The 25,148-nt window shown below is 42.6% G+C and overlaps 4 protein-coding genes across 4 annotated transcripts; all 4 read right to left on the reverse strand.

Annotated features, from left to right (window-relative positions):
- Positions 1 to 831: 831 nt before the first annotated feature.
- Positions 832 to 10,383, reverse strand: LOC148112372 (interferon-inducible GTPase 5-like). The gene is made up of 2 exons (XM_087876714.1): positions 10,270 to 10,383; positions 832 to 2,384 (listed from the first exon to the last, which is right to left on the reverse strand). Exon 2 carries the CDS (start codon positions 2,356 to 2,358, stop codon positions 1,129 to 1,131), a length of 1,230 nt encoding a protein of 409 aa, XP_087732840.1. The 5' UTR covers positions 2,359 to 2,384; positions 10,270 to 10,383; the 3' UTR covers positions 832 to 1,128.
- On the reverse strand, positions 5,312 to 10,362 carry LOC148112373 (interferon-inducible GTPase 5-like). Its single transcript, XM_087876713.1, has 2 exons — positions 10,270 to 10,362; positions 5,312 to 7,025 (listed from the first exon to the last, which is right to left on the reverse strand). The coding sequence occupies exon 2, from the start codon at positions 6,996 to 6,998 to the stop codon at positions 5,724 to 5,726; it is 1,275 nt and encodes a 424-aa protein (XP_087732839.1). The 5' UTR covers positions 6,999 to 7,025; positions 10,270 to 10,362; the 3' UTR covers positions 5,312 to 5,723.
- A 3,592-nt stretch (positions 10,384 to 13,975) lies between the features above and the next one.
- LOC148112374 (interferon-inducible GTPase 5-like) lies at positions 13,976 to 16,704 on the reverse strand. Its single transcript, XM_087876879.1, has 2 exons — positions 16,525 to 16,704; positions 13,976 to 15,421 (listed from the first exon to the last, which is right to left on the reverse strand). Exon 2 carries the CDS (start codon positions 15,392 to 15,394, stop codon positions 14,207 to 14,209), a length of 1,188 nt encoding a protein of 395 aa, XP_087733005.1. The 5' UTR covers positions 15,395 to 15,421; positions 16,525 to 16,704; the 3' UTR covers positions 13,976 to 14,206.
- Positions 16,705 to 20,230: 3,526 nt separating this feature from the next.
- On the reverse strand, positions 20,231 to 24,436 carry LOC148112375 (interferon-inducible GTPase 5-like). The gene is made up of 2 exons (XM_087876716.1): positions 24,087 to 24,436; positions 20,231 to 21,676 (listed from the first exon to the last, which is right to left on the reverse strand). Exon 2 carries the CDS (start codon positions 21,647 to 21,649, stop codon positions 20,462 to 20,464), a length of 1,188 nt encoding a protein of 395 aa, XP_087732842.1. The 5' UTR covers positions 21,650 to 21,676; positions 24,087 to 24,436; the 3' UTR covers positions 20,231 to 20,461.
- Positions 24,437 to 25,148: the final 712 nt, after the last annotated feature.

Raw genomic sequence — 25,148 nt, forward strand, 5'->3', positions numbered from 1 at the left:
ACCCCCTTCCTGTTCTACTTACTTCCCAAGCCTCCTTTTGGCTTGTACTGCACATGTGCGCCTGCATTGTGCGCGCTTGGCACGCAGTGTGCATGCGCTACCAGCGAACCAGAAGCAAACCAGTTCAGATTTCAGCACTGAGAAGAACAACCACAAAAGTCAGCACAATTGGAACAATGCATGTCCCGGGAGAAGGGCCTTCGCTCAGGGAATGGCCTAGAAATGGCCATTGGCTTTGGAAAATAGAACCATGACCAAATCATGGGTTTTTCCTAAGGTTGAAAGTTTGGGAGGCTGGGCCAGCCTCTTGTTACTGACATCTGGACACTGTAGGCCATCAGGTGAATATTGGGCTCTTATGAGGACAGGAAAGTGAAGCCAGAGAAATTGGGGACTGTGGAATTGGGATCGTAGAAACACCCAGGAGCATAGAAGAGTCCAGGACAAAGATAAGGATAATTTTATTTCTATATCGCCCCTCTCCCGAGGGACTCGGGGCGGTGTACAGCCAGGTAAAACACAATCCAGAGACAGATGTATGAATAAATATCTTAAAAGTATTTATTCATATAATAAAGCGTATTAACTATGTACAAAGGCTGTCTTAGTATTCATTATAGGATAGGGGGCACATAGTGTGTGTGACTACCCTGATCAGAGATCAAGTCTCATGGGGAACAAACGCAAGAAGAGAGCATGGTGGAAAGGTTGGAGGGGGTTTTATACTCAGGGTAAGCCCCTCCTTTCCACATAGGGGTGGAGGCACTCTCTCCCCCCACTGGTGTCTATATGACACATGTGCCAATGGCTTGCAAATACTTGACAGGGACAATCAATCTGATTCTTTTATTAGTCATAATTGTTACACATGGAATATGAAAAATGCTAATGAAACAATATGGATAAATACTTAATTTCTAATGGAGACATCTGCAGACAAAGAGACTTATGTGCCCCTTAGGCTGATCAAGCACATACTGCAATCGGAGAATAACAAGCGAGCAAATAGAAAGTTATAATAAGGCAGTGAAGCATATTATTATTTTCTTCCCCTTCTTCTCATTGGAATGAAATGCTCTCCTTCAAAGACGGGAGGATGGCTCCTTGGATCTTGCACAGGGACTTTCATCATTTAAGAAGTTTTGCTCGAACATTCTGGGCATCCTCCACTGCACTGTCAAGAAATTTGTTCAGAAAACGATACATAACAGCATATGAACTCACTCCATCAAGCACAGACCCGATACCAGGCATGTAATGAAGGATCGGTTTCACAACTGTCACAGTTTCACAAAGAGAGGTCCCCAGATATTTCACATATGGGAGCATAACCCAGAGAGCAAACTTCAGAAGGAAAAAAAGTACTAGCTGTGCATGGACTGTTTTGACTAATGGCCTTTCCTGGGTCCCCGATTTCAGCTCTTCAAACCCTTTTCCCGTCTGAAGTGCCAGAAACCGGAGGGAGCTCTGATCTAAGGCAAACACCTTCCAGAAACATTTCAGTGCAGCCATCAGGATTACAATATCACAAGCTAGAGAGAGACCCACAACAGGAACTGCTCCACAAACGCAAGATACCAACCCTAAATACTTTATACATGGTTTCATTTTTATCTTTTTCTTCATCAAATTATTATCTGACAAAACCTGCCCAGCCAAGGTTAAAATGTGTTTCTTGTAATCAGGAAGTTCGGCGGCCATTTTCTCTCGCAGTTGAGGGAATTCATGCATTTGTGGATGCAGGTTGGATACCAGAAACACTCTCTCGGAGAGCTCAGCTGAATCTCTCAAATTATCTTCACAATAATTCCTGATGGTCTCCAGGGTTTCCTCCATGTTGAAATACCTTTTCCTCCTTTCTCCTTCGATACTGATATCTATTTTGCTACGTACATAGTAAAACTTCTTTCTCATTCTTTGTATTTCCTTTGCCAGGAAAGCATCATTTTCAGTAAAGCGGTCGGTGACAACCATAATAAAGACATCATATCTTTCAAACTGGACCTTCTGGAAATATTCAGCTGCCTTAGAATTACGCTCTCTGATCTCTGGTAGCTCCCGTATCGTTATGTTGGGAAAAGAGGGGTGGGAATGTGCCTTTGGCACTTTGGTTTCCTCTACTGTCCAGACCTCGGCTGCTTCATCTTCATCATCATTTATGCCCCAGAAAGCATTAATGAAGGAGGATTTACCAGCACCTGCCTTTCCAACAACTGCAATATTGAGTGGCAGGCTTTTCATTTCATTTAGATATCCTCGGTATTCAGATGCTGCTTCGGGGATTTTGCCTTGATTCAAATCACTCTTTAAATCTTCAAATTCTCTTCTTACATCGTCCTTTGGAAATATATTGCCCATAGTGTTTTTTGTTCTGCACTGGTTATCTGGAAATGAAGAGAGAGATTGTAATTCTTCTCAGTTATGTCATGACTCCCTTCATATTCCCTATACTAGGGGTCTGCAACCTTAAAACTCAAAGAGCCATTTGGACCTGTTTCCTACAGAAAAGAAAACACCGGGAGCCACAAAACCTGGGTGGGCGTGGCCAACTCAACATCACTCGCTTCCACCAGTCACATGACACCCCCCTAGCCACACCTACCCAGCCGGTCATTAGGGCAGAAAACCAGTTGTTAAAAAAACACCGTTAACCACATAACCCTTTTGACATCTCTCACTCCCTCCCTCCCTCCTCTCTCTCTCCCCCCATCCACTCTCTCTTTATCTCTCTGTCTCTGCCCTGGCCTTTTCCATCCCCTGCTATTGCCCTTACCTTCTCAGGACAGGCGAGGAGTGACTGGGAGGGGAAGGCGAGGGGCAGGGCCAGCCAGTGGTGGGATCACTCGAAAGGGAGCCACAGCAGAAGGCCCAAAGAGTTGCATGCAGCTCTGGAGCCACAAGTTGCTGACACCCGCCCTACGCCTATGAAATCCACCATAGTCCCTAGTAAGATACCTAACCTTCTGAGGTAATTTTGATCAGTAGGTGATTAACTTAAATGTATCATGGAGGATACATTTGTGCTCCTTCTGCAATCACTGGTTTCAGACAGAAGGTTCCCAGTCTGGATAGGTCGCAATGGCAACTGTTGGAAGAAAAACTCCTGTGTTCATTTCCCAGCCAGGACATAGTCACAGACGCAGAGAACAAATGGATTCAGAAGCCAGCTGCCAGAAAGTGAAATTCTTTTAATGTAGGGAGGCAAGAAGCAAAAGTGACACAACTCGAGCTTTTCTGGCTTGCAAGCAAGATTGGGAATGTGACGCTGAGCCTTTTATGCTTAATTCCCCTTTGAAGCTCCTGCTGCTTGATGGGTTTTGATGTGTTTCTGATTGCCCTGAGTTTTGTTTTCCTGTTTTATTGGGTTAATCTGGGTCCATAGTCTTTTGTTTTTCCTCTCCTAAGGGTTTATCCTTTGAGGGAGGCAGGAAAAGGAAGTTGTGATGTGCCTTAGTGTTATTTTTAGCCTGATTCCACTTATCTTTATTGCTGTACTTTAGTCAGGGGTTTGCCACCTCACTTTTGACTCTCAGTGGACTTGCAAATGTCTGCAAGTCCACTTCCTGCTTGGTTGGGGGGATTGCCCTCAACCCGCATTGAGATCATAGGCAAGCTGGGGGTGCCAGTTTGGATTTTTACCCATCTTTCTTCTCTACTGTTCTTTAAACCTGGTCAGTTTTGGGTTGGGCATGTCCAGTTGGCCAGGCCAGAAACTACTTGCTCTAGTTATTGAATCTCAGGAGCCTGATGGGACCATCCTTCCCTCCCTCTTTCTTGCACCCAGGACAGTTAAGGCGGAATCAATTTAAGATCTTTTCTCTCCTGCATCAATAATAGTTCCCTCCCCTCCCCAGTTCAACCATGGCTCCCATTACAGCATACTTGAGAAATGGTTGTTTAGTCACACACACACACACACCTTGGACAAACAGATTAAGACCATTTTTAAAAAGTGGGCAAAAGGAGAGTGAGCTAAAGAAACAGACAGAATTGATTCCTTTCCAGTGAAAACAGGCTCTGATGAAGATAGGAAAGTGAAGTTGGAGAAACTAATGTGGGGGGGAATCAACCATTCCAGGATGACCATAATTCTAACTCTCCTCTCTAGCTTCTCAACCAGTGGTGAAATCCAATTTTTTTTACTACTGGTTCTGTGGGTGTGGCTTGGTGGGCGTGGTGTGGCTTGGTGGGCGTGGCAGGGGAAGGATACTGCAAAATCCCCATTCCCTCCCCACTCCAGGGGAAGGATACTGCAAAATCCCCATTCCCTCCCCACTCCAGGGGAAGGATACTGCAAAATACCCATTCCCTCCCCACTCCAGGGGAAGGATACTGCAAAATCTCCATTCCCACCCCACTCTGGGGCCAGCCAGAGGTGGTATTTGCCAATTCTCTGAACTACTCAAAATTTCCACTACCGGTTCTCCAGAACCTGTCAAAACCTGCTGGATTTCACCCCTGATTTCAACCAATTGGATGTATAAAAAGGGTGACTATTTGTGTGTATCAAGAACGGATAATTTCATTGTGGCTTCCAGCAATCCAATTTAACTAAAGGGAAGGGAGAGTCACAACCATCTGAGTAGACAAGCCCAAATATTTTTGCACACTTTGAAATAAACTAGGCAGTGGTAGGATTCAAGTAATTTAACAACCAGTTCTCTGCCCTAATGATTTCTACCAACAACCAGTTTGCCAAACTGCTCAGAAAGTTAACAACCGGTTCTCCCGAAGTGGTGCGAACTGGCTGAATCCCACCACTGAAACTAGGTGTGTCATACAATAAAAATGCTTTTAAAACCAGGAATAATTATTTCACTGAAAATTATCATCTCTGGTCAGATTTTTATCAGCACAAGTGGCAGGAGGGCCTGTATGCAGAGCTGAGCTTATTCTGGGGAGTCCTTGATGTTCTCTGACTTCTCTGGCTATTTGCTTGCTGTACTGATCATGTTACCTCATGGGGGTAATGAAACATCTGCGAGCAAACCACCAAGCTGGGTCTCCACACTTCAACCCTGAGCTACATGGAGCCATTTGCTTTGAGTTTCTCTCCTTCCCTCTCTCTCTCCCTCCCTCCCCCCCCCTCTCTCTCACACACGGACACCTTGAGAGAGCCCTCCCCTATCCTGTTCTCAGCCAAGGAACATCGAGACGTCTTTGTTCACTGACCCACCAAGTATTTGTTCCTGAGTTTGTAAATGAGTTGACAAATGTTACAGTGGATAAATTGCAATTTTGTCCAGTGACTTCTAGCAGCTTCTCTAGTGGTTCCCTTTTAATTTGATTAGCCGACTCCAGCATTCGAACCTTTGTTTGAAATTCTTTTTATTTTAGGAAGACATATATTTCAGTAATAGTAATAATAATAATTAAGGAAGGACAGATAATTATTGAAGTTATACAAATAATGCTCAGTATGACATTAATAACATTAGAAGAGTACATTGAGTTGCTTTCATGGTATTTTAAAAAAAGGATTATAATATTTTCAGCTTGATAGCAAAGTCACTACTATTTTGTTTTGTTATTTATAATAGTTACACATAGAACAGGAAAAAACAAAAGAAAAAAAATATTTAATTTCCGGCTTCCTATGATAACATCCGCAGACAGAGATAGTTATTTCTCTTCAGGGTAATCAAGCACATACTTCAACTGGAGAATTATTAAAGCAAGAAAGAAAGTAGGTAGTTCTAATAAGCTATTAAAACGTTCTTATTTTATTCCCCCTTACTCTCATTTGGATGAAATACTTGACTGCCTCCTTCAAGGGGAGGGGGGGATGGCTGCTTTCCCTGGGACTCTGATCCCTCAAGAAGCTTTGCTCGAACATTTTGTGCATCTTCCACCGCATCATCAAGAAAACTGTTCAGAAAATAGTATGTGACCGCATAAGAACTCGCTCCACCAAACACAGACCCGATAACAGGTATAAAAGTAAAAGCCATTTCCACAATTGACACATTTACCCAAAGAGCTGACTTCTTCAATAGAGAAAATACCATTTTTTTGTCTATTGTACTGACTAATGGGGTTTTCTTGATAGCCGACCTCAACTCTTCGTATTCTTTTCCCGTCTGAAGTGCAACAAAACGAAGGGTCTCGTCGTCTAAGCCAAATGCATTGCAGATACGTTTCAGAGCATCCAGCAATATTCCAATTTCACAAACCATAGAGAGACCTGGGACACGCACTATTCCACAAGCACAAGATACCAATGCTACCTTCTGTATATATGATTTCATCACCTCTTTTTTCATCATCAATTCTCTTTCGGAGAAAAAATGCACAGCCAGTGTTAAAATCAGCTTCTTGTAGTCAGAAAGTTCAGCAACCATTGTCTCTCTCAGGAGAGGGAAATCATACTTGTCCACCTTCCAGTTGGAGATCAGAAATACTCTTGGAGAGAGACCACCTGCCTTTCTCAAACAATCTTCACAATAGCTCCTTATACTTCCCAGGCTTTTCTCCATATCGAAATTCTTTTTCCTCATTTCACCTTCAATACTAATATCTATTTTGCTACGCACATAGTAAAACTTCTTTCTCATTTTGTATATTTCTTTTGTCAGCAAAGCATCGTTTTCAGTAAAGCGGTCACCAACAACCATAATAAAAACATCATATTTTTCAAATTGGATGCCCTTCAGATAGTCTGCTGCCTTCAAGTTACATGTTCCGATTCCTGGAAGGTCCCATATTTGGATATTGGGAAAAGAGGGGTAGGGATATGCCTTTGGCACTATGGTTTTTTCTACTGTCCCAACCTCGGCTGCCCCCTCATCATCATCCATTACACTCCGGATGGCATTGACAAAGGAGGATTTACCAGCACCTGCCTGCCCAGTAACTGCAATGTTAAGGGGCAGATTTTGCATTTCATTTAAATCCTTTTGGTACTTAGCTGCCAGTTCTTGAACACCGACTTGACTCAAATCTCTACTGAATTCTTCAAATTGTCTCCAGATAAAATCCTTTGTAATTGCATTGCCCATTGTTGCTCTTTGTTCTGTGCAGATTATCTGGAAAGGAAAAGAGACATTGGGATGCTTCTCAGCTATGTCTGACACATTGAACTTTGGGGTTGGAGAAGACCCCAGAGAATACCATGGACTCAAACCAATGGACCATTAAACGAATCCATCCAGAGTTTTCAGGGAGGCTCAAATGTCCACGGTCAAATTATCCTACTTTGGACACATAATGTGAAGACCCAGGTTTCGCAGAAGGCTCTGATGGTAGGAAAAGTGGAAGGGAAGAGAAGAAGAGAATGGTCAGCAGCTAAGGGGATGGACTCTTATAGTGTGACAATGAGTGCACCATTTAGGAGTCTTGAGAGAATGGTTTAGTTAAAGACTTTCAAGGAATAGATCCAGGGATGAAATGCTCCCGGTTCGGACCGGATCGGGCGATCCAGTAGCGATTGTAGCAGGTGGTTTGAAGAACCAGTAGCGATGGTGGTGCGAGGCTCCGCCCACCCACCCAGGTGTCATTACTTTCTGCTTTTAAAAGGTTAAAAAAAGGCTCTGACCAGGGGTGAAATGCTCCCGGTTTGGACTGGCTCGGGCGAGTAGGTAGCGATGGCGGCGGGCAGTTTGGAGAACCGGTAGCAAAAATCCCTGCCCCCGCCCCCCCAAGCCCAGCTGAGCCGCGCAATCATCAGAGTCTTTTTTTTTTTCTTTTAAATGGCTCTGACCAGCTAAGCTCTGATGATCCCAGCTGAGTTGCCTGCCGATCCGGCAACTCAGCTGGGATCGTCAGAACCTTTTGAAAGCATTTTTTACATGGTTTTACATGTAAAAAATGGTTTTAAAAGTAAAAAAAAAAATTGTCCACGCCCACCCAGTCACATTACCCCCCCCCACCAAGCCACGCCCACAGAACCGGTAGTAACAAATTTTAGATTTCACCCCTGGGTGCATGTATTTCCTTAACCCTGAAGCGTCTTCAGCCATTCACAGAGTCCGAGGCACAAGACACACATTCTTTAGTAGAAATAGAATAACAGAGTTGGAAGGGACCTTGGAGGTCTTCTAGTCCAACCCCCTGCTTAGGCAGGAAACCCTACACCACTTGGTTATGGTTATCCAACATCTTCTTAAAAACTTCCAGTATTGGAGCATTCACAACTTCTGGAGGCAAGTCGTTCCACTGATTAATTGTTCTAAAAAGAAAATGGTATCTAAGGCTACTATATAGGAAGATCAACAAAACCTGCTAAGTTAATAGAATATAAAACCAAGGAATACAAAATGTACAACAACTAAACTGCGACAGGGGAGGAGGGAAAGGTGACTTTTGAAAGAAGATGAAAATGAAGAATATCACATCTCTCCATTCCTCCCTCCTGCCTACAAAGCTCTAGTCTCCAAATCTTGGAAGCCTGATTATTATTTCAATCCTTCCCTCCTTCTTGACAATAAAGGAAGAATCCGTTTCTTTTTAATGTTCATTTCCTCTCTGAAGTAATCTGAAGTACTTTCAGACTTCAAGATTCTGTTCATATAATCTTACAATAATGTAGAATTAATGTAGAATTCGCTCATCTGCTCATGTTTCCTATCTGGCCTAAATGCTAAAGCTGAAATCATTCTTGCAGACCTGAAGATATTTCCCTTCCTAGTCAGTCTTTGCCAAAAACTAGGGAGGGTCTCTTCTGAGCCTGTTGCTCCACCCACATCCCTACCCTGGAGTAAGCTGCCTTGTATCTGACAGTTCCCTACTGCAGGGGTCTCCAACCTTGTCAACTTTAAGACTTGTGGACTTCAACTCTTCCGCCCTTGAAGAGCATCTGGAAGCTCCAGTTGGTGCAAAATGCAGTGGCCCACATGGTTTTATGCAGACCCCAGTGTACACATATATTACCTCTCCTGCGGGAGCTGCATTGGCTGCCAATTTGCTTCTGGGTGCAATTCAAGGTGCTGGTTGTCATCTTTAAAGCCCTTTGTTGCTTGGGACCAGGTTACATCTTCCCAGTCACATCCACTCAACGCATTAGAGCGGGGAGGCAGGGAATGCTGTGGGTCCCTTCCCCAAGGGAGATACACCTGGTGGGACCCAGAAGAAGGGCCTTCTTCGTGCTGGCTCCCTCTCTCTAGAACATCATTCCCCCAGAGATTAGAACAGCCCCCACCCTAATTCTCTTCCGGAAGGCGCTGAAGACCTGGTTCTGCTAGCGGGCCTGGGGAACCCAGAATGTGATGTAGCCTATTAAATGGCTCGTGTGATCGGCTGTCGCTGGGGTGGGAGGTGGGGGGTCAGGGGAGATTTTACTATTTAATTTATTTGATTTTTTATGAGTTTTACTGTTTTTTAAATTTGGTTTTTTATATTCTGTAAGCCACCTTGAATTGCCATGGGTGAATAGGCGGATATATAAATCTAATAAATAAATAAATAGACTCCCAGAATTCCTTAGCCACCAAAACGTGCTGAGGAATTCTGGGAGTTGAAGTCCACAAGCCTTAAAGTTGACAAGGTTGGAGACCCCTGCTCTACTGCATGTCATTTCCGTGTCTCCCATACCATTACCGTTGTCGTCTTTAACAATTGCAACACCAACATGCCTAGGCCAATGGGGGAAGGGGGGGTAGAAAAGCCAGCCCTCCCCAGACAAACAAAGCAAACCCTTCCTCTTAACACTACTCTAAACTCCTGGGCTCTATTTTTTCCTTTGGTGCATATTCTGTTGTCTTCCTTTATGGCGATAAAATCATTAGCACCAGTGTAAGGGAAGCCAGTTATTAACTATATCCAAAGGTCCACTGTAAACCCAAAGAAGGCATCATTCAATGCAAGGGAGAAGAGTCTGCTGCTTCTCCAGCTCATTCCCCAGAGTCACCCACAAAACCTTTGGCTCCAGAAATGAGGAGTGAAGGGTGCATGTATTTCCTTAACCCTGAAGCATCTTCAGCCATTCACAGATGCGGAGGCACAAGACACACATTCTTTAGTAGAAATAGAATAACAGATTTGGAAGGGACCTTGGAGGTCTTCTAGTCCAATCCCTTCTTAGGCAGGAAACCCTACACCACTTCAGACAAATGGTTATCCAATCTCTTCTTAAAAACTTCCAGTGTTGGAGCATTCACAACTTCTGGAGGCAAGCTGTTCCACTGATTAATTGTTCTGAAAAGAAAATGGTATCTAATGCTACTTTATAGGAAGATCAACAGAACCTGCAAAGTTAATAGAATATAAAACCAAGGAATACAAAATCTACAACACCTAAACCTCAACAGGGGAAGGGTGTACACAAATCCTTACTTGCTTTTGTAAAAGGAGTAATTCTCAAAGTGGTCCACGCAGGTTGGGAAAGGTCTCTGTCCAGTGTCTCCAGATTCCTCAGAGAGAAGGACTGGATCCCCCTTATGTAGTCAACCTTTAAGTGCTGTGAGCATTGCGTCCAACAACTAATGAAATATTCCTCCCATTTCCTATCACATTCAATTCCGATTATGGGAGTCCCAGTTTTCTGCTGATGCCAATCATTTCCATTTCCTTTACAAGAAACGAAAGTAGCTTAAGTTTCGGGTTCTGGCAAAAACAAAACCAAACTTTTGAGATGTGTGGATTTCTGCTGCCACAATTCCACAGCCTATCATTCCCCAGATTTTTCAAGAACTTCAAAACCCATAATTCCCTGGCAAGAAATAGTTGCTTTTCTAACAGGAGTCCAAAATCCTGGATCTTGCAAAATTTCAAAGATATTTTATATAAACCAATAAGAGTTCTTATTCTTATTTTTATGGCATGTTAGGGAAGGCTGTTTCACTTTCCCACATTCTTCTCATCCCAAAATTGTGTTACATTTTGAGAGACCTCGATCCAACAACCTAAGTCAGGCCTCTCGCCTTACAAAACAAACTAAAAAGCAAACCAACCAAATGCAACACAAAACTTATAACCAGAGAAAGAGTGAGAGAGACTTCAACAAAATGAGACAAAATCTTGAACCTTACAATATTTCAGATACATCGTATATAAATAGATAAGATTTCATGTAGTTCAGTAGATTTTCTTTCAGTTTTGGGGAAGAAAGTTCATGGAAATCTCAGTGGAGGCCTATTTGATAACTCCAGAGAGAGGTAGAGGTGTTAACAGTGGGAGCTGGATATAAGATAAGTGTAAAAATGAGCAAGGAAAGTGGTTAGCCTGTCTCAGTCTGTAGTTAGGAATCCCACCACAGAGGCCATAAGAGAGATGGAGATACAGCCTCCAGGAGAAGAAGCAATGGATGGAAAATAATCAAGGAGAGAGGCAATCTAGAATTAAGGAGAAATTTCCTTAGAACGATTAACCAATATCTACAGACCCCTCGCATCCTGGACATAAACTGTTTCAACTCCTACCTTCAAAATGACGCTATAGAGCACTGCACACCAGAGCAGCTAAACACAAGGACAGTTTTTTCCCGAACGCCATCACTCTGCTAAACAAATAATTCCCTCAATGCTGTCAAACTAGTTACTAAGCCTGCACTAGTATTAATCTTCTCATCGTTCCTATCACCCATCTCCTCCCACTTATGAGTGTATGACTGTAACCTTGTTGCTGGTATCCTTACGATTTAGATTGACTGTTTCCCTATGACTATCATTAAGCGTTGTACCTTATGATCCTTGATGAATGCATCTTTTCTTTTATGTACATTGAGAGCGTATGCATCAAGACAAATTCCTTGTGTGTCCAATCACACTTGGCCAATAAAGAATTCTATTCTATTCTAACCAATGGAACAGATTTCCTTCAGATGTCGTGGGTGTTCCATCACTGGAGGTTTTTAAGAAGAGATTGGACAACCATCTGTCTGAAATGGTATAGGATCTCTTGCCTGAGTATGGGGTTGGTCTAGAGTCTAGACCAGTGATGGCTAACCTTTTTGCCGTTGCGTGCCAAAAGCGGCAGGAGCAGGAGGGGCCACGGGTGCAGGTGCCCACATCCATAATTCAATGCGCCCCGCCCTCCCGCGCATGCGCGCGTGACCCCCCCCCACACACTTCCCCCTGCTTTTAGCACGTGATGGCACGTGGGCCCGGTAGGCCAGTTTTTCCCTCTCCCCAGGCTCCAGAGGCTTTCGAGGAGCCTGGGGAGGGCAAAAACAGCCTTCCCCATCTCCTCGGAGGCGGGAAACAGCCAGTTTCCCGACTTCCGGTGGGACCGGAAGGCCTGAAAATCAGTTGGCCGGTGTGCGCATGCGTGCTGGAGCTAAGCTAGGGCAACACTCGCGTGCCTACCAATATGGCTCCGCGTGCCACCTGTGGCACCTGTGCCATAGGTTCGTCATCACAGGTCTAGACTCTAGAAGATCTCCAATGTCCCTTCCAACTCTTACTCTATAGAGCCAGTTTAAAGATAAAAGGAAAAGGTTTCTCCTGTCCAGTCATGTCCACTTCTAGGGGGCAGTGCTCATCTCTGTTTCCTAGCCGAGAGAGGCAACATTGTCCGAAGGTATTTCTGTGGTCATGTGGCCAGCACGACTATATGCCAAGGCGTATGGAATGCTATTACATTTCCAATGAAGTGGTACCTATTTATCTACTCGCATTTGCATGTTTTCAAACCGTTAGATTGGCAGGAGCTGGGGCAGGTAACGGAAGCTCTCCCCATTGCATGGAGCTTGTGTCTCGAACCCGGGCTGTCAGCTTTCCAGTTGACAAACTCAATATCTTTAACCACTGAGCCGGCAAATACCACGTCTAGCTGGCCCCAGAGTGGGGAGGGAATGGGGATTTTGCAGTATCCTTCCCCTGCCACGCCCACCAAGCCACACCACACCCACCAAGCCATGCCCACAGAAGCGGTAGTAAAAAAAAATTGGATTTCATCACTGGACCCAACCCTAACCCATCTTATCTATGTTTTCTGGGAAAATACATGGGAAAATCCCACTGGGACAAATCCATTTAGGGTTAGGTTAGGTCTCCTTGAATTCAGAAGAGGGCTTATATTCAGGACTGAGTTTATCCTGTGTTCTTGGTGTTTTGTGACCTTGGCTGTTTGCTTGCAGCAGTGATCATATGACCATGTTACCTGGTAGGTAATGAATCTTTTTCAAGCAAGCAAGTTGAGAGAACATCTAAGCCTCCCCAGTTCAGCCCTGAGCTACAGAGAGTTTCTCTGATTTGAGCTTATTTTGTCTGCTTTGAAAGAAGGCTTACATGTCCTGTCCTCAGATAAGGGATATCCAGACATCTCCTGCTCTGCCCAGCCTGACTTTGCCCTTCCCCAGTTTCTTCCACAGCCAACGGAGCCACACTCTCATTCTCTGTCAGCTGTTTGTCTTCCCCTTCGGATTCAGACTCCGACAGGGGCATGACAAGCCCTGAGCTACAGAGATTCTCTCTGATTTGAGCTTATTTCGTCTGCCTTGAGAGAGTCCTCACATGTCCTGTCCTCAGATAAGGGATATCCAGACATCTTTATTCACAGCCCCATCAAACCATTTATTGCTCAGTTTGTAATTGTGTTGACAAATGTTTCAGTGAATAAATTGCAATTTGGTCCAGTAGCTTCTAGCAGCATCGAGTGCTTGTCCCTGCAGTTTGATCAGCCAAATCCTGCATCGGAAGCTTTCTTTAAAATTTGTTTTATTTAAAGAGGATGTACATTTCCAACAAAACAATATGGGACAGGCAGATAACGACTGAAGTTATACAATTAATGCTCAGTATGAAATTAATTAGACAGCCCAAGTTAAAGTACATTGAGTAGTTTTCATTGTATTTTTAAAAAGTATTATGAATTTTGTAGCTTCATAGCAAAATCACTATTTTATCATTTATTATTGTTAAAAATGGAACAGAAAAAAATAAAACTTGTAGCTTCATAGTATAATTTCCAGTATTTTATTATTTTTGTTACAAAGAGAGCAGAAAAAAGAGAGAAAATAAGAAAAACACAACCCCCCCAAAAAACTATATATATATATATATATATATATATATATATATATATATATATATATATAGTTATTTAATTTCCTATTTCCCATAGAAACATCTGCAGAAAGGGATACATATTTGCCCTTATGATCAAGCACATACTTGAAGAATTATTAAAACGAGCAAGCAAATAGATAGCTCAAATATGGCTTTGAAGCCTATTATAATTTTCCTCCCCCTGCTTTCATTTGGAGAAAATGCTTGACTGTCTCCTTCAAAGAGGGTTTGGGGGTGCCTGGGACCTTTCCCTGGGACTCTGATCACTCAAGAAGCGTTGCTCGAAGATTTCGGGCGTCTTCCAAAACATCATCAAGAAACGTGTTCAGAAAATGATACGTGACAGCAAATGAACTCGCTCCACCAAATACAGACCCGATAACAGGTATAAAAGTTAAAGCTGCTTCTACAACTGTCACATTTACCCAGAGAGATGACTTCATCAGTAGAGAATATAACAATCTTGTGTTGATTGTGTTGGCTAATGGGGTTTTCTTGATAGCCGACCTCAACTCTTCAAATTCTTTCCCAGTGTGAAGGGCCAAAAAACGGAGTGAATTGTCATCTAGACCAAATGCGTTGCAGATACACTTCAGCGCATCCAGCAATATTGGAATATCACAAAGTATAGACACACCTGGATAAGGCACTACTCCACAAGCACACGACACCAACGCCACCTTCTTTATATATGCTATTATTTCAGCTTTTTTCATCCTCAGTTCATTTTCTGAGAAAAGCTGCGCAGCCATTGTTGAAATATTCTTCTTGTAGTAAGGAAGTTCAGCAGCCATTGTCTCTCTCAGCAGAGGGAAATCATACTTGTCTGCCTTCCTGCTGGAGATCAGAAATACTCGTGTGTAAAGACCACTTGCTCTTCTCAAATTATCTTCACAATATTTCCTTATAATTGCCAGGGTTTTCTCCTTCATGAAATTGTTTTTCTTCTTTGCACTGTCGATAGTGACATCTATTTTTGTATGCACACAGTAAAACTTCTTCCTTGTTCTTTGTATTTCCTTTGTCAGGAAATCATCGTTTTCAGTAAAGCGTTCAGAGATAACCATAATAAAGACATCATATCTTTCAAATTGGACTTTCTGCATGTATTCCGCTTCTTCAAACCGAGGGGTTCCGATCCCTGGAAGGTCCCATATTTGGACATTGGAAAAAGTGGGGTGGGGATATGACTTTGGCTCCTTGGTTTTTTCTATGGTCCCAACCGCGGCTGCCCCCTCATCATCATCCATTACACTCCGGATGGCATTGACAAAGGAAGATTTACCAGCACCTGCCGGCCCAATAACTGCAATATTAAGGGGCAGATTTTTCAGGTCATTTAAATGTTTTTGGTAGTCCAATGCCATTTTGTGAATGCTGCCTTGACTCAAATCTCTCCTGAATTCTTCATATTGTCTCCATAGAGAATCCCTTGTAATTTCATTGCCCATCGTTGCTTTTTCTTCTGTGCAGATTATCTGGAAAGGAAAGAGACATTGGGATGCTTTTCAGCTACTTCAGGCACTTTGAACTTTGGGGTTGGAGAAGACCCCAGAGACTACCATAGACTCAAAAAACGAACCATTAAACGAATCAACCCAGAGTTTTCATGGAGGATCAAATGTCCAGGCTCAAATTATCTTCCTTTAGACACTTGATGTGAAGACCCAGCTCTTTGCTGATGGTTCTGATGGTAGGGAAAGTGGAAGGGAAGAGAAGAGGATGGGTAGGCTTAGTTAGTGGCAATGAGTGTGCCATTAAGAGTCTTCAGAGAATGGTTTGGGTTTAGACTGTCAAGGGGAAGATATATCCATGTGGTCACTAGAAGATGAAAAATAGTTGATGGCACATAATCAATTAAAAAAAGAACAGAAATCGGGGGAGGTGGGAAAGGTGACTTTTGAAAGAAGATGAAAATGAAGAATATCGCATCTCTCCATTCCTCCCTCCTGCCTACAAAGCTCATGTCTCCAAATCTTGGAAGCCTGATTATTATTTCAATCCTTCCCTCCTTCTTGACAATAAAGGAAGAATCCATTTCTTTTTAATGTTCATTTCCTCTCTGAAGTAATCTGAAGTACTTTCAGACTTCAAGATTCTGTTCATATAATCTTACAATAATGTAGAATTAATGTAGAATTCGCTCATCTGCTCATGTTTCCTATCTGGCCTAAATGCTAAAGCCGAAATCATTCTTGCAGACCTGAAGATATTTCCCTTCCTAGTCAGTCTTTGCCAAAAACTAGGGAGGGTCTCTTCTGAGCCTGTTGCTCCACCCACATCCCTACCCTGGAGTAAGCTGCCTTGTATCTGACAGTTCCCTACTGCAGGGGTCTCCAACCTTGTCAACTTTAAGACTTGTGGACATCAACTCTTCCGCCCTTGAAGAGCATCTGGAGCACCCACAATCTCTGGAGACTAGTTGTTCCACTGATTAATTGTTCTGAAAAGAAAATGGTATCTAATGCTACTTTATAGGAAGATCAACAAAACCTGCTAAGTTAATAGAATATAAAACCAAGGAATACAAAATCTACAACACCTAAACCTCAACAGGGGAAGGGTGTACACAAATCCTTACTTGCTTTTGTAAAAGGAGTAATTCTCAAAGTGGTCCACGCAGGTTGGGAAAGGTCTCTGTCCAGTGTCTCCAGATTCCTCAGAGAGAAGGACTGGATCCCCCTTATGTAGTCAACCTTTAAGTGCTGTGAGCATTACGTCCCACAACTAATGAAATATTCCTCCCATTTCCTATCACATTCAATTCCGATTATGGGAGTCCCAGTTTTCTGCTGATGTCAATCATTTCCATTTCCTTTACAAGAAACGAAAGTAGCTTAAGTTTCGGGTTCTGGCAAAAACAAAACCAAACTTTTGAGATGTGTGGATTTCTGCTGCCACAATTCCACAGCCTATCATTCCCCAGATTTTTCAAGAACTTCAAAACCCATAATTCCCTGGCAAGAAATAGTTGCTTTTCTAACAGGAGTTCAAAATCCTGGATCTTGCAAAATTTCAAAGATATTTTATATAAACCAATAAGAGTTCTTATTCTTATTTTTATGGCATGTTAGGGAAGGCTGTTTCACTTTCCCACATTCTTCTCATCTCTATAATTGTGTTACATTTTGAGAGACCTCGATCCAACAACCTAAGTCAGGCCTCTCGCCTTACAAAACAAACTAAAAAGCAAACCAACCAAATGCAACACAAAACTTATAACCAGAGAAAGAGTGAGAGAGACTTCAACAAAATGAGACAAAATCTTGAACCTTACAATATTTCAGATACATCGTATATAAATAGATAAGATTTCATGTAGTTCAGTAGATTTTCTTTCAGTTTTGGGCAAGAAAGTTCATGGAAATCTCAGTGGAGGCCTATTTGATAACTCCAGAGAGAGGTAGAGGTGTTAACAGTGGGAGCTGGATATAAGATAAGTGTAAAAATGAGCAAGGAAAGTGGTTAGCCTGTCTCAGTCTGTAGTTAGGAATCCCACCACAGAGGCCATAAGAGAGATGGAGATACAGCCTCCAGGAGAAGAAGCAATGGATGGAAAATAATCAAGGAGAGAGGCAATCTAGAATTAAGGAGAAATTTCCTTAGAACGATTAACCAATATCTACAGACCCCTCGCATCCTGGACATAAACTGTTTCAACTCCTACCTTCAAAATGACGCTATAGAGCACTGCACACCAGAGCAGCTAAACACAAGGACAGTTTTTTCCCGAACGCCATCACTCTGCTAAACAAATAATTCCCTCAATGCTGTCAAACTAGTTACTAAGCCTGCACTAGTATTAATCTTCTCATCGTTCCTATCACCCATCTCCTCCCACTTATGAGTGTATGACTGTAACCTTGTTGCTGGTATCCTTACGATTTAGATTGACTGTTTCCCTATGACTATCATTAAGCGTTGTACCTTATGATCCTTGATGAATGTATCTTTTCTTTTATGTACATTGAGAGCGTATGCATCAAGACAAATTCCTTGTGTGTCCAATCACACTTGGCCAATAAAGAATTCTATTCTATTCTAACCAATGGAACAGATTTCCTTCAGATGTCGTGGGTGTTCCATCACTGGAGGTTTTTAAGAAGAGATTGGACAACCATCTGTCTGAAATGGTATAGGATCTCTTGCCTGAGTATGGGGTTGGTCTAGAGTCTAGACCAGTGATGGCTAACCTTTTTGCCGTTGCGTGCCAAAAGCGGCAGGAGCAGGAGGGGCCACGGGTGCAGGTGCCCACATCCATAATTCAATGCGCCCCGCCCTCCCGCGCATGCGCGCGTGACCCCCCCCACACACACTTCCCCCTGCTTTTAGCACGTGATGGCACGTGGGCCCGGTAGGCCAGTTTTTCCCTCTCCCCAGGCTCCAGAGGCTTTCGAGGAGCCTGGGGAGGGCAAAAACAGCCTTCCCCATCTCCTCGGAGGCGGGAAACAGCCAGTTTCCCGACTTCCGGTGGGACCGGAAGGCCTGAAAATCAGTTGGCCGGTGTGCGCATGCGTGCTGGAGCTAAGCTAGGGCAACACTCGCGTGCCTACCAATATGGCTCCGCGTGCCACCTGTGGCACCTGTGCCATAGGTTCGTCATCACAGGTCTAGACTCTAGAAGATCTCCAATGTCCCTTCCAACTCTTACTCTATAGAGCCAGTTTAAAGATAAAAGGAAAAGGTTTCTCCTGTCCAGTCATGTCCACTTCTAGGGGGCAGTGCTCATCTCTGTTTCCTAGCCGAGAGAGGCAACATTGTCCGAAGGTATTTCTGTGGTCATGTGGCCAGCACGACTATATGCCAAGGCGTATGGAATGCTATTACATTTCCAATGAAGTGGTACCTATTTATCTACTCGCATTTGCATGTTTTCAAACCGTTAGATTGGCAGGAGCTGGGGCAGGTAACGGAAGCTCTCCCCATTGCATGGAGCTTGTGTCTCGAACCCGGGCTGTCAGCTTTCCAGTTGACAAACTCAATATCTTTAACCACTGAGCCGGCAAATACCACGTCTAGCTGGCCCCAGAGTGGGGAGGGAATGGGGATTTTGCAGTATCCTTCCCCTGCCACGCCCACCAAGCCACACCACACCCACCAAGCCATGCCCACAGAAGCGGTAGTAAAAAAAAATTGGATTTCATCACTGGACCCAACCCTAACCCATCTTATCTATGTTTTCTGGGAAAATACATGGGAAAATCCCACTGGGGCAAATCCATTTAGGGTTAGGTTATGTCTCCTTGAATTCAGAAGAGGGCTTATATTCAGGACTGAGTTTATCCTGTGTTCTTGGTGTTTTGTGACCTTGGCTGTTTGCTTGCAGCAGTGATCATATGACCATGTTACCTGGTAGGTAATGAATCTTTTTCAAGCAAGCAAGTTGAGAGAACATCTAAGCCTCCCCAGTTCAGCCCTGAGCTACAGAGAGTTTCTCTGATTTGAGCTTATTTTGTCTGCTTTGAAAGAAGGCTTACATGTCCTGTCCTCAGATAAGGGATATCCAGACATCTCCTGCTCTGCCCAGCCTGACTTTGCCCTTCCCCAGTTTCTTCCACAGCCAACGGAGCCACACTCTCATTCTCTGTCAGCTGTTTGTCTTCCCCTTCGGATTCAGACTCCGACAGGGGCATGACAAGCCCTGAGCTACAGAGATTCTCTCTGATTTGAGCTTATTTCGTCTGCCTTGAGAGAGTCCTCACATGTCCTGTCCTCAGATAAGGGATATCCAGACATCTTTATTCACAGCCCCATCAAACCATTTATTGCTCAGTTTGTAATTGTGTTGACAAATGTTTCAGTGAATAAATTGCAATTTGGTCCAGTAGATTCTAGCAGCATCGAGTGCTTGTCCCTGCAGTTTGATCAGCCAAATCCTGCATCGGAAGCTTTCTTTAAAATTTGTTTTATTTAAAGAGGATGTACATTTCCAACAAAACAATATGGGACAGGCAGATAACGACTGAAGTTATACAATTAATGCTCAGTATGAAATTAATTAGACAGCCCAAGTTAAAGTACATTGAGTAGTTTTCATTGTATTTTTAAAAAGTATTATGAATTTTGTAGCTTCATAGCAAAATCACTATTTTATCATTTATTATTGTTAAAAATGGAACAGAAAAAAATAAAACTTGTAGCTTCATAGTATAATTTCCAGTATTTTATTATTTTTGTTACAAAGAGAGCAGAAAAAAGAGAGAAAATAAGAAAAACACAACCCCCCCAAAAAACTATATATATATATATATATATATATATATATATATATATATATATATATAGTTATTTAATTTCCTATTTCCCATAGAAACATCTGCAGAAAGGGATACATATTTGCCCTTATGATCAAGCACATACTTGAAGAATTATTAAAACGAGCAAGCAAATAGATAGCTCAAATATGGCTTTGAAGCCTATTATAATTTTCCTCCCCCTGCTTTCATTTGGAGAAAATGCTTGACTGTCTCCTTCAAAGAGGGTTTGGGGGTGCCTGGGACCTTTCCCTGGGACTCTGATCACTCAAGAAGCGTTGCTCGAAGATTTCGGGCGTCTTCCAAAACATCATCAAGAAACGTGTTCAGAAAATGATACGTGACAGCAAATGAACTCGCTCCACCAAATACAGACCCGATAACAGGTATAAAAGTTAAAGCTGCTTCTACAACTGTCACATTTACCCAGAGAGATGACTTCATCAATAGAGAAAATAACAATCTTGTGTTGATTGTGTTGGCTAATGGGGTTTTCTTGATGGCCGACCTCAACGTTTCAAATTCTTTCCCAGTGTGAAGGGCCAAAATATGGAGCAAATAGTCATCTAGACCAAATGCATTGCAGATACACTTCAGAGCATCCAGCAATATTGGAATATCACAAAGTATAGACACACCTGGATAAGGCACTGCTCCACAAGCACACGACACGAATGCCACCTTCTTTATATATGATATTATTTCATCTTTTTTCATCCTCAGTTCATTTTCTGAGAAAAGCTGTGCAGCCATTGTTGAAATATGCTTCTTGTAGTAAGGAAGTTCAGCAGCCATTGTCTCTCTCAGGAGAGGGAAATCATACTTGTCTGCCTTCCAGCTGGAGATCAGAAATACTCGGGTGTAAAGACCACTTGCCCTTCTCAAATTATCTTCACAACATTTCCTTATAATTGCCAGGGTTTTCTCCTCAATGAAATTGTTTTTCTTCTTTGCAAAGTCGATAGTGACATCTATTTTTGTACGCACACAGTAAAACCTCTTCCTCGTTCTTTGTATCTCCTTTGTCAGGAAATCATCGTTTTCAGTAAAGCGTTCAGAGATAACCATAATAAAGACATCATATCTTTCAAATTGGACTTTCTGCACATATTCCTCTTCTTTAAACCGAGGGGTTCCGATCCCTGGAAGGTCCCATATTTGGACATTGGAAAAAGAAGGGTGAGGATATGCCTTTGGCTCTGTGGTTTTTTCTACTGTCCCAACCTCGGCTGCCCCCTCATCATCATCCATTACACTCCGGATGGCATTGACAAAGGAGGATTTACCAGCACCTACCTGCCCAGTAACTGCAATATTAAGGGGCAGATTTTGCAGTTCATTTAAACGTTTTTGGTAGTCCAACGCCATTTTGTGAATGCTGCCTTGACTCAAATCTCTCTTTAATTCTTCATATTGTCTCCATAGAGAATCCCTTGTAATTTCATTGCCCATCGTTGCTTTTTCTTCTGTGCAGATTATCTGGAAAGGAAAAGAGACATTGGGATGCTTTTCAGCTACTTCAGGCACTTTGAACTTTGGGGTTGGAAAAGACCCCACAGAATACCATAGACTCAAACCAATGGACCATTAAAGGAATCAACCCAGAGTTTTCATGAAGGATCAAATGTCCAGGCTCAAATTATCTTCCTTTGGAAACTTGATGTGAAGACCCAGCTTTTTGCTGATGGTTCTGATGGTGAGGAAAGTGGAAGGGAAGAGAAGAGAATGGGGTAGGCTCAGTTACAGTGGCAATGTGCCATTAAGAGTCTTGAGAGAATGGTTTGGGTTTAGACTGTCAAGGGGAAGATCCATCTATGTGGTCACTAGAAGATGAAAAATAGTTGATGGCACATAATCAATTTTAAAAAGAACAGAAATCGGGGGAGGTGGGAAAGGTGACTTTTGAAAGAAAACAAAAATGAAGAATATGGCATCTCTCCATTCCACCCTCCTGCCTACAAAACTCGTGTCTCCAAATCTTGGGAGCCTGATTATTATTTCAACCCTTCCCTCCTTCTTGCATCCAAGACAGTAAAGGAAGAATCAGTTTCTTTCTAATGTTCATTTCCTCTCTGAAGTAATCTGAAGTACTTTCAGACTTCAAGATTCTGTTCATGTAACCTTACAGTAATGTAGAATTCGCTCATCGGCTCATGTTTCCTATCTGGTCTAAATCCTAAAGCCGAAATCATTCTTACAGAGCTGAAAATACTTTCCTTCCTGGTCAGTTTTTGCTCAAAACTAGGGAGTGTCTCTTCTGAACCTATTGCTCCACCCACACCCCTACCCTGGAGTAACCTGCCTTGTATCTGACAGTTCCCTACTACAGGGGTCTCCGACCTTGTCAACTTTAAGACTTGTGGACTTCAACTATTCTGCCCTTGAAGAGCATCCGGAAGCTCCAGTTAGTGCAAAATGCAGTGGCCCACATTTATACAGACCCTGGAGTGCACATATATTACTTCTCCTGCAGGAGCTGCACTGGCTGCCAATTTGCTTCCGGGTGCAATTCAAGGTGCTGGTTGTCACCTTTAAAGCGCTTCATTGCTTCGGACCAGGTTATCTGAGGCACTGTCTCTTGCCAGTCACATCCAGTCAACCCATTAGAGCGGGGAGGCAGGGAATGCTGCGGGTCCCTTCCCCGAGGGAGATACACCTGGCGGGACCCAGAAGAAGGCCCTTCTGCATGCTGGCTCCCTCTCTCTAGAACATCATTCCCCCAGAGATTAGAACAGCCCCCATCCTAATTCTCTTCCGGAAGGCGCTGAAGACCTGGTTCTGCCAGCGGGCCTGGGGAACCCAGAATGTGATGTAGCCTATTAAATGGCTCGTGTGATCGGCTGTCGCTGGGGCGGGAGGTGGGGGGTCAGGGGAGATTTTACTATATTAATTTATTTGATTTTTTATGAGTTTTACTGTTTTTTAAATTTGGTTTTTTATATTCTGTAAGCCAGCTTGAATCGCCATGGGCGAATAGGTGGCAATATAAATCTAATAAATAAATAAATAGATTCCTAGAATTCCTTAGCCAACAAAACGTGCTGAGGAATTCTGGAAGTTGAAGTCCACAAGCTTTAAAATTGACAAGGTTGGAGACCCCTCCTCTACTACATGTGATTTCCGTGTCTCCCATACCATTACAGTTGTCGTCTTTAACAATTGCAGCACCAACATGCCTAAGCCAATGGGGGAAGGGGGGGAGAATAGCCAGTCAGGAGTGGGAGAAGCTTTCCAGATGTTCTCCTCCCCAGACAGACAAAGCAAACACCACTCTAAACTCCTGGGCTCTATTTTTTCCTTTGATGCATATTCTGTTGTCTTCCTTTATGGCAATAAAATCATTAGCACCAGTGTAAGGGATGCCAGTTATCAACTATATCCAAAGGTCCACTGTAAACCCAAAGAAGGCATCATTCAATGCAAGGGAGAAGAGTCTGCTGCTTCTCCAGCTCATTCCCCAGAGTCACCCACAAAACCTTTGGCTCCAGAAATGAGGAGTGAAGGGTGCATGTATTTCCTTAACCTTGAAGCATCTTCAGCCATTCACAGATTCGGAGGCACAAGACACACATTCTTTAGTAGAACTAGAATAACAGATTTGGAAGGGACCTTGGAGGTCTTCTAGTCCAACCACTTCTTAGGCAGGAAACCCTACACCACTTCAGACAAATGGTTATCCAATCTCTTCTTAAAAACCTCCAGTGTTGGAGCATTCACAACTTCTGGAGGCAAGTTGTTCCACTGATTAATTCTGAAAAGAAAATGGTATCTAATGCTACTTTATAGGAATATCAACAAAACCTGCTAAGTTAATAGAATATAAAACCAAGGAATACAAAATGTACAACACCTAAACCTCAACAGGGGAAGGGTGTACACAAATCCTTACTTGCTTTTGTAAAAGGAGTAATTCTCAAAGTGGTCCACGCAGGTTGGGAAAGGTCTCTGTCCAGTGTCTCCAGATTCCTCAGAGAGAAGGACTGGATCCCCCTTATGTAGTCAACCTTTAAGTGCTGTGAGCATTGCGTCCCACAACTAATGAAATATTCCTCCCATTTCCTATCACATGCAATTCCGATTATGGGAGTCCCAGTTTTCTGCTGATGCCAATCATTTCCATTTCCTTTACAAGAAACGAAAGTAGCTTAAGTTTCGGGTTCTGGCAAAAACAAAACCAAACTGGTCCAGTAGCTTTTAGCAGCATCAAGTGCTTGTCCCTGCAGTTTGATCAGCCAAATCCTGCATCGGAAGCTTTCTTTAAAATTTGTTTTATTTAAAGAGGACATACATTTCCAACAAAATAATATGGGACAGGTAGATAACGACTGAAGTTATACAATTAATGCTCAGTATAAAATTAATTAGACAGCCCAAGTTAAAGTACATTGAGTAGTTTTCATCGTATTTTTAAAAAGTATTATGAATTTTGTAACTTTGTAGCAAAATCTCCACTGTTTTATCGTTTATTATTGTTAAAAATAGAACAGAAAAAATTAAAATGTGTAGCTTCATAGTATAATTTCCACTATTTTATTATTTTTGTTATGAATAGAGCAGAAAAAACTAAGAGAGAAAATAAGAAAATCACACACCCCACAAAAAAACTATATATATATATATATGTATGTATGTATGTATGTATGTATGTATGTATGTATGTGTATATATATATATATATTGTTCTTTTATTCGTAGGTTTATATGTGCAATACTTTTCTAATCAGGGTTTTTCCTACGTATATCAAGATGTTTGTATTGCCATAGTTGGATGATATCTCAAATCACCACTTTCAGGCTTTATCAGACATTTTGTGTTGTCTGCTGTGAGACTTAAGGGAGACTGGGATAGATCTATTTCAGCCTTATAAGGCCTCTTCAGCCAGCCACACCCTCATTTTATGACTCCTCCCTGTAAAGGTCAAATATTTATTTTGTTCTTTTATTCATAGGT

Source organism: Pantherophis guttatus, chromosome 10 (genome assembly GCF_059756535.1).
Source record: "Pantherophis guttatus breed Tessera chromosome 10, ASM5975653v1, whole genome shotgun sequence".
Taxonomy (NCBI): Eukaryota; Metazoa; Chordata; class Lepidosauria; order Squamata; family Colubridae; genus Pantherophis; species Pantherophis guttatus.

Coding starts and splice junctions, on each gene's coding strand:
- LOC148112372 (XM_087876714.1), bottom strand. CDS start 2,358: ATGGGCAATATATTTCCAAAGGACGATGTAAGAAGAGAATTTGAAGAT.
- LOC148112373 (XM_087876713.1), bottom strand. CDS start 6,998: ATGGGCAATGCAATTACAAAGGATTTTATCTGGAGACAATTTGAAGAA.
- LOC148112374 (XM_087876879.1), bottom strand. CDS start 15,394: ATGGGCAATGAAATTACAAGGGATTCTCTATGGAGACAATATGAAGAA.
- LOC148112375 (XM_087876716.1), bottom strand. CDS start 21,649: ATGGGCAATGAAATTACAAGGGATTCTCTATGGAGACAATATGAAGAA.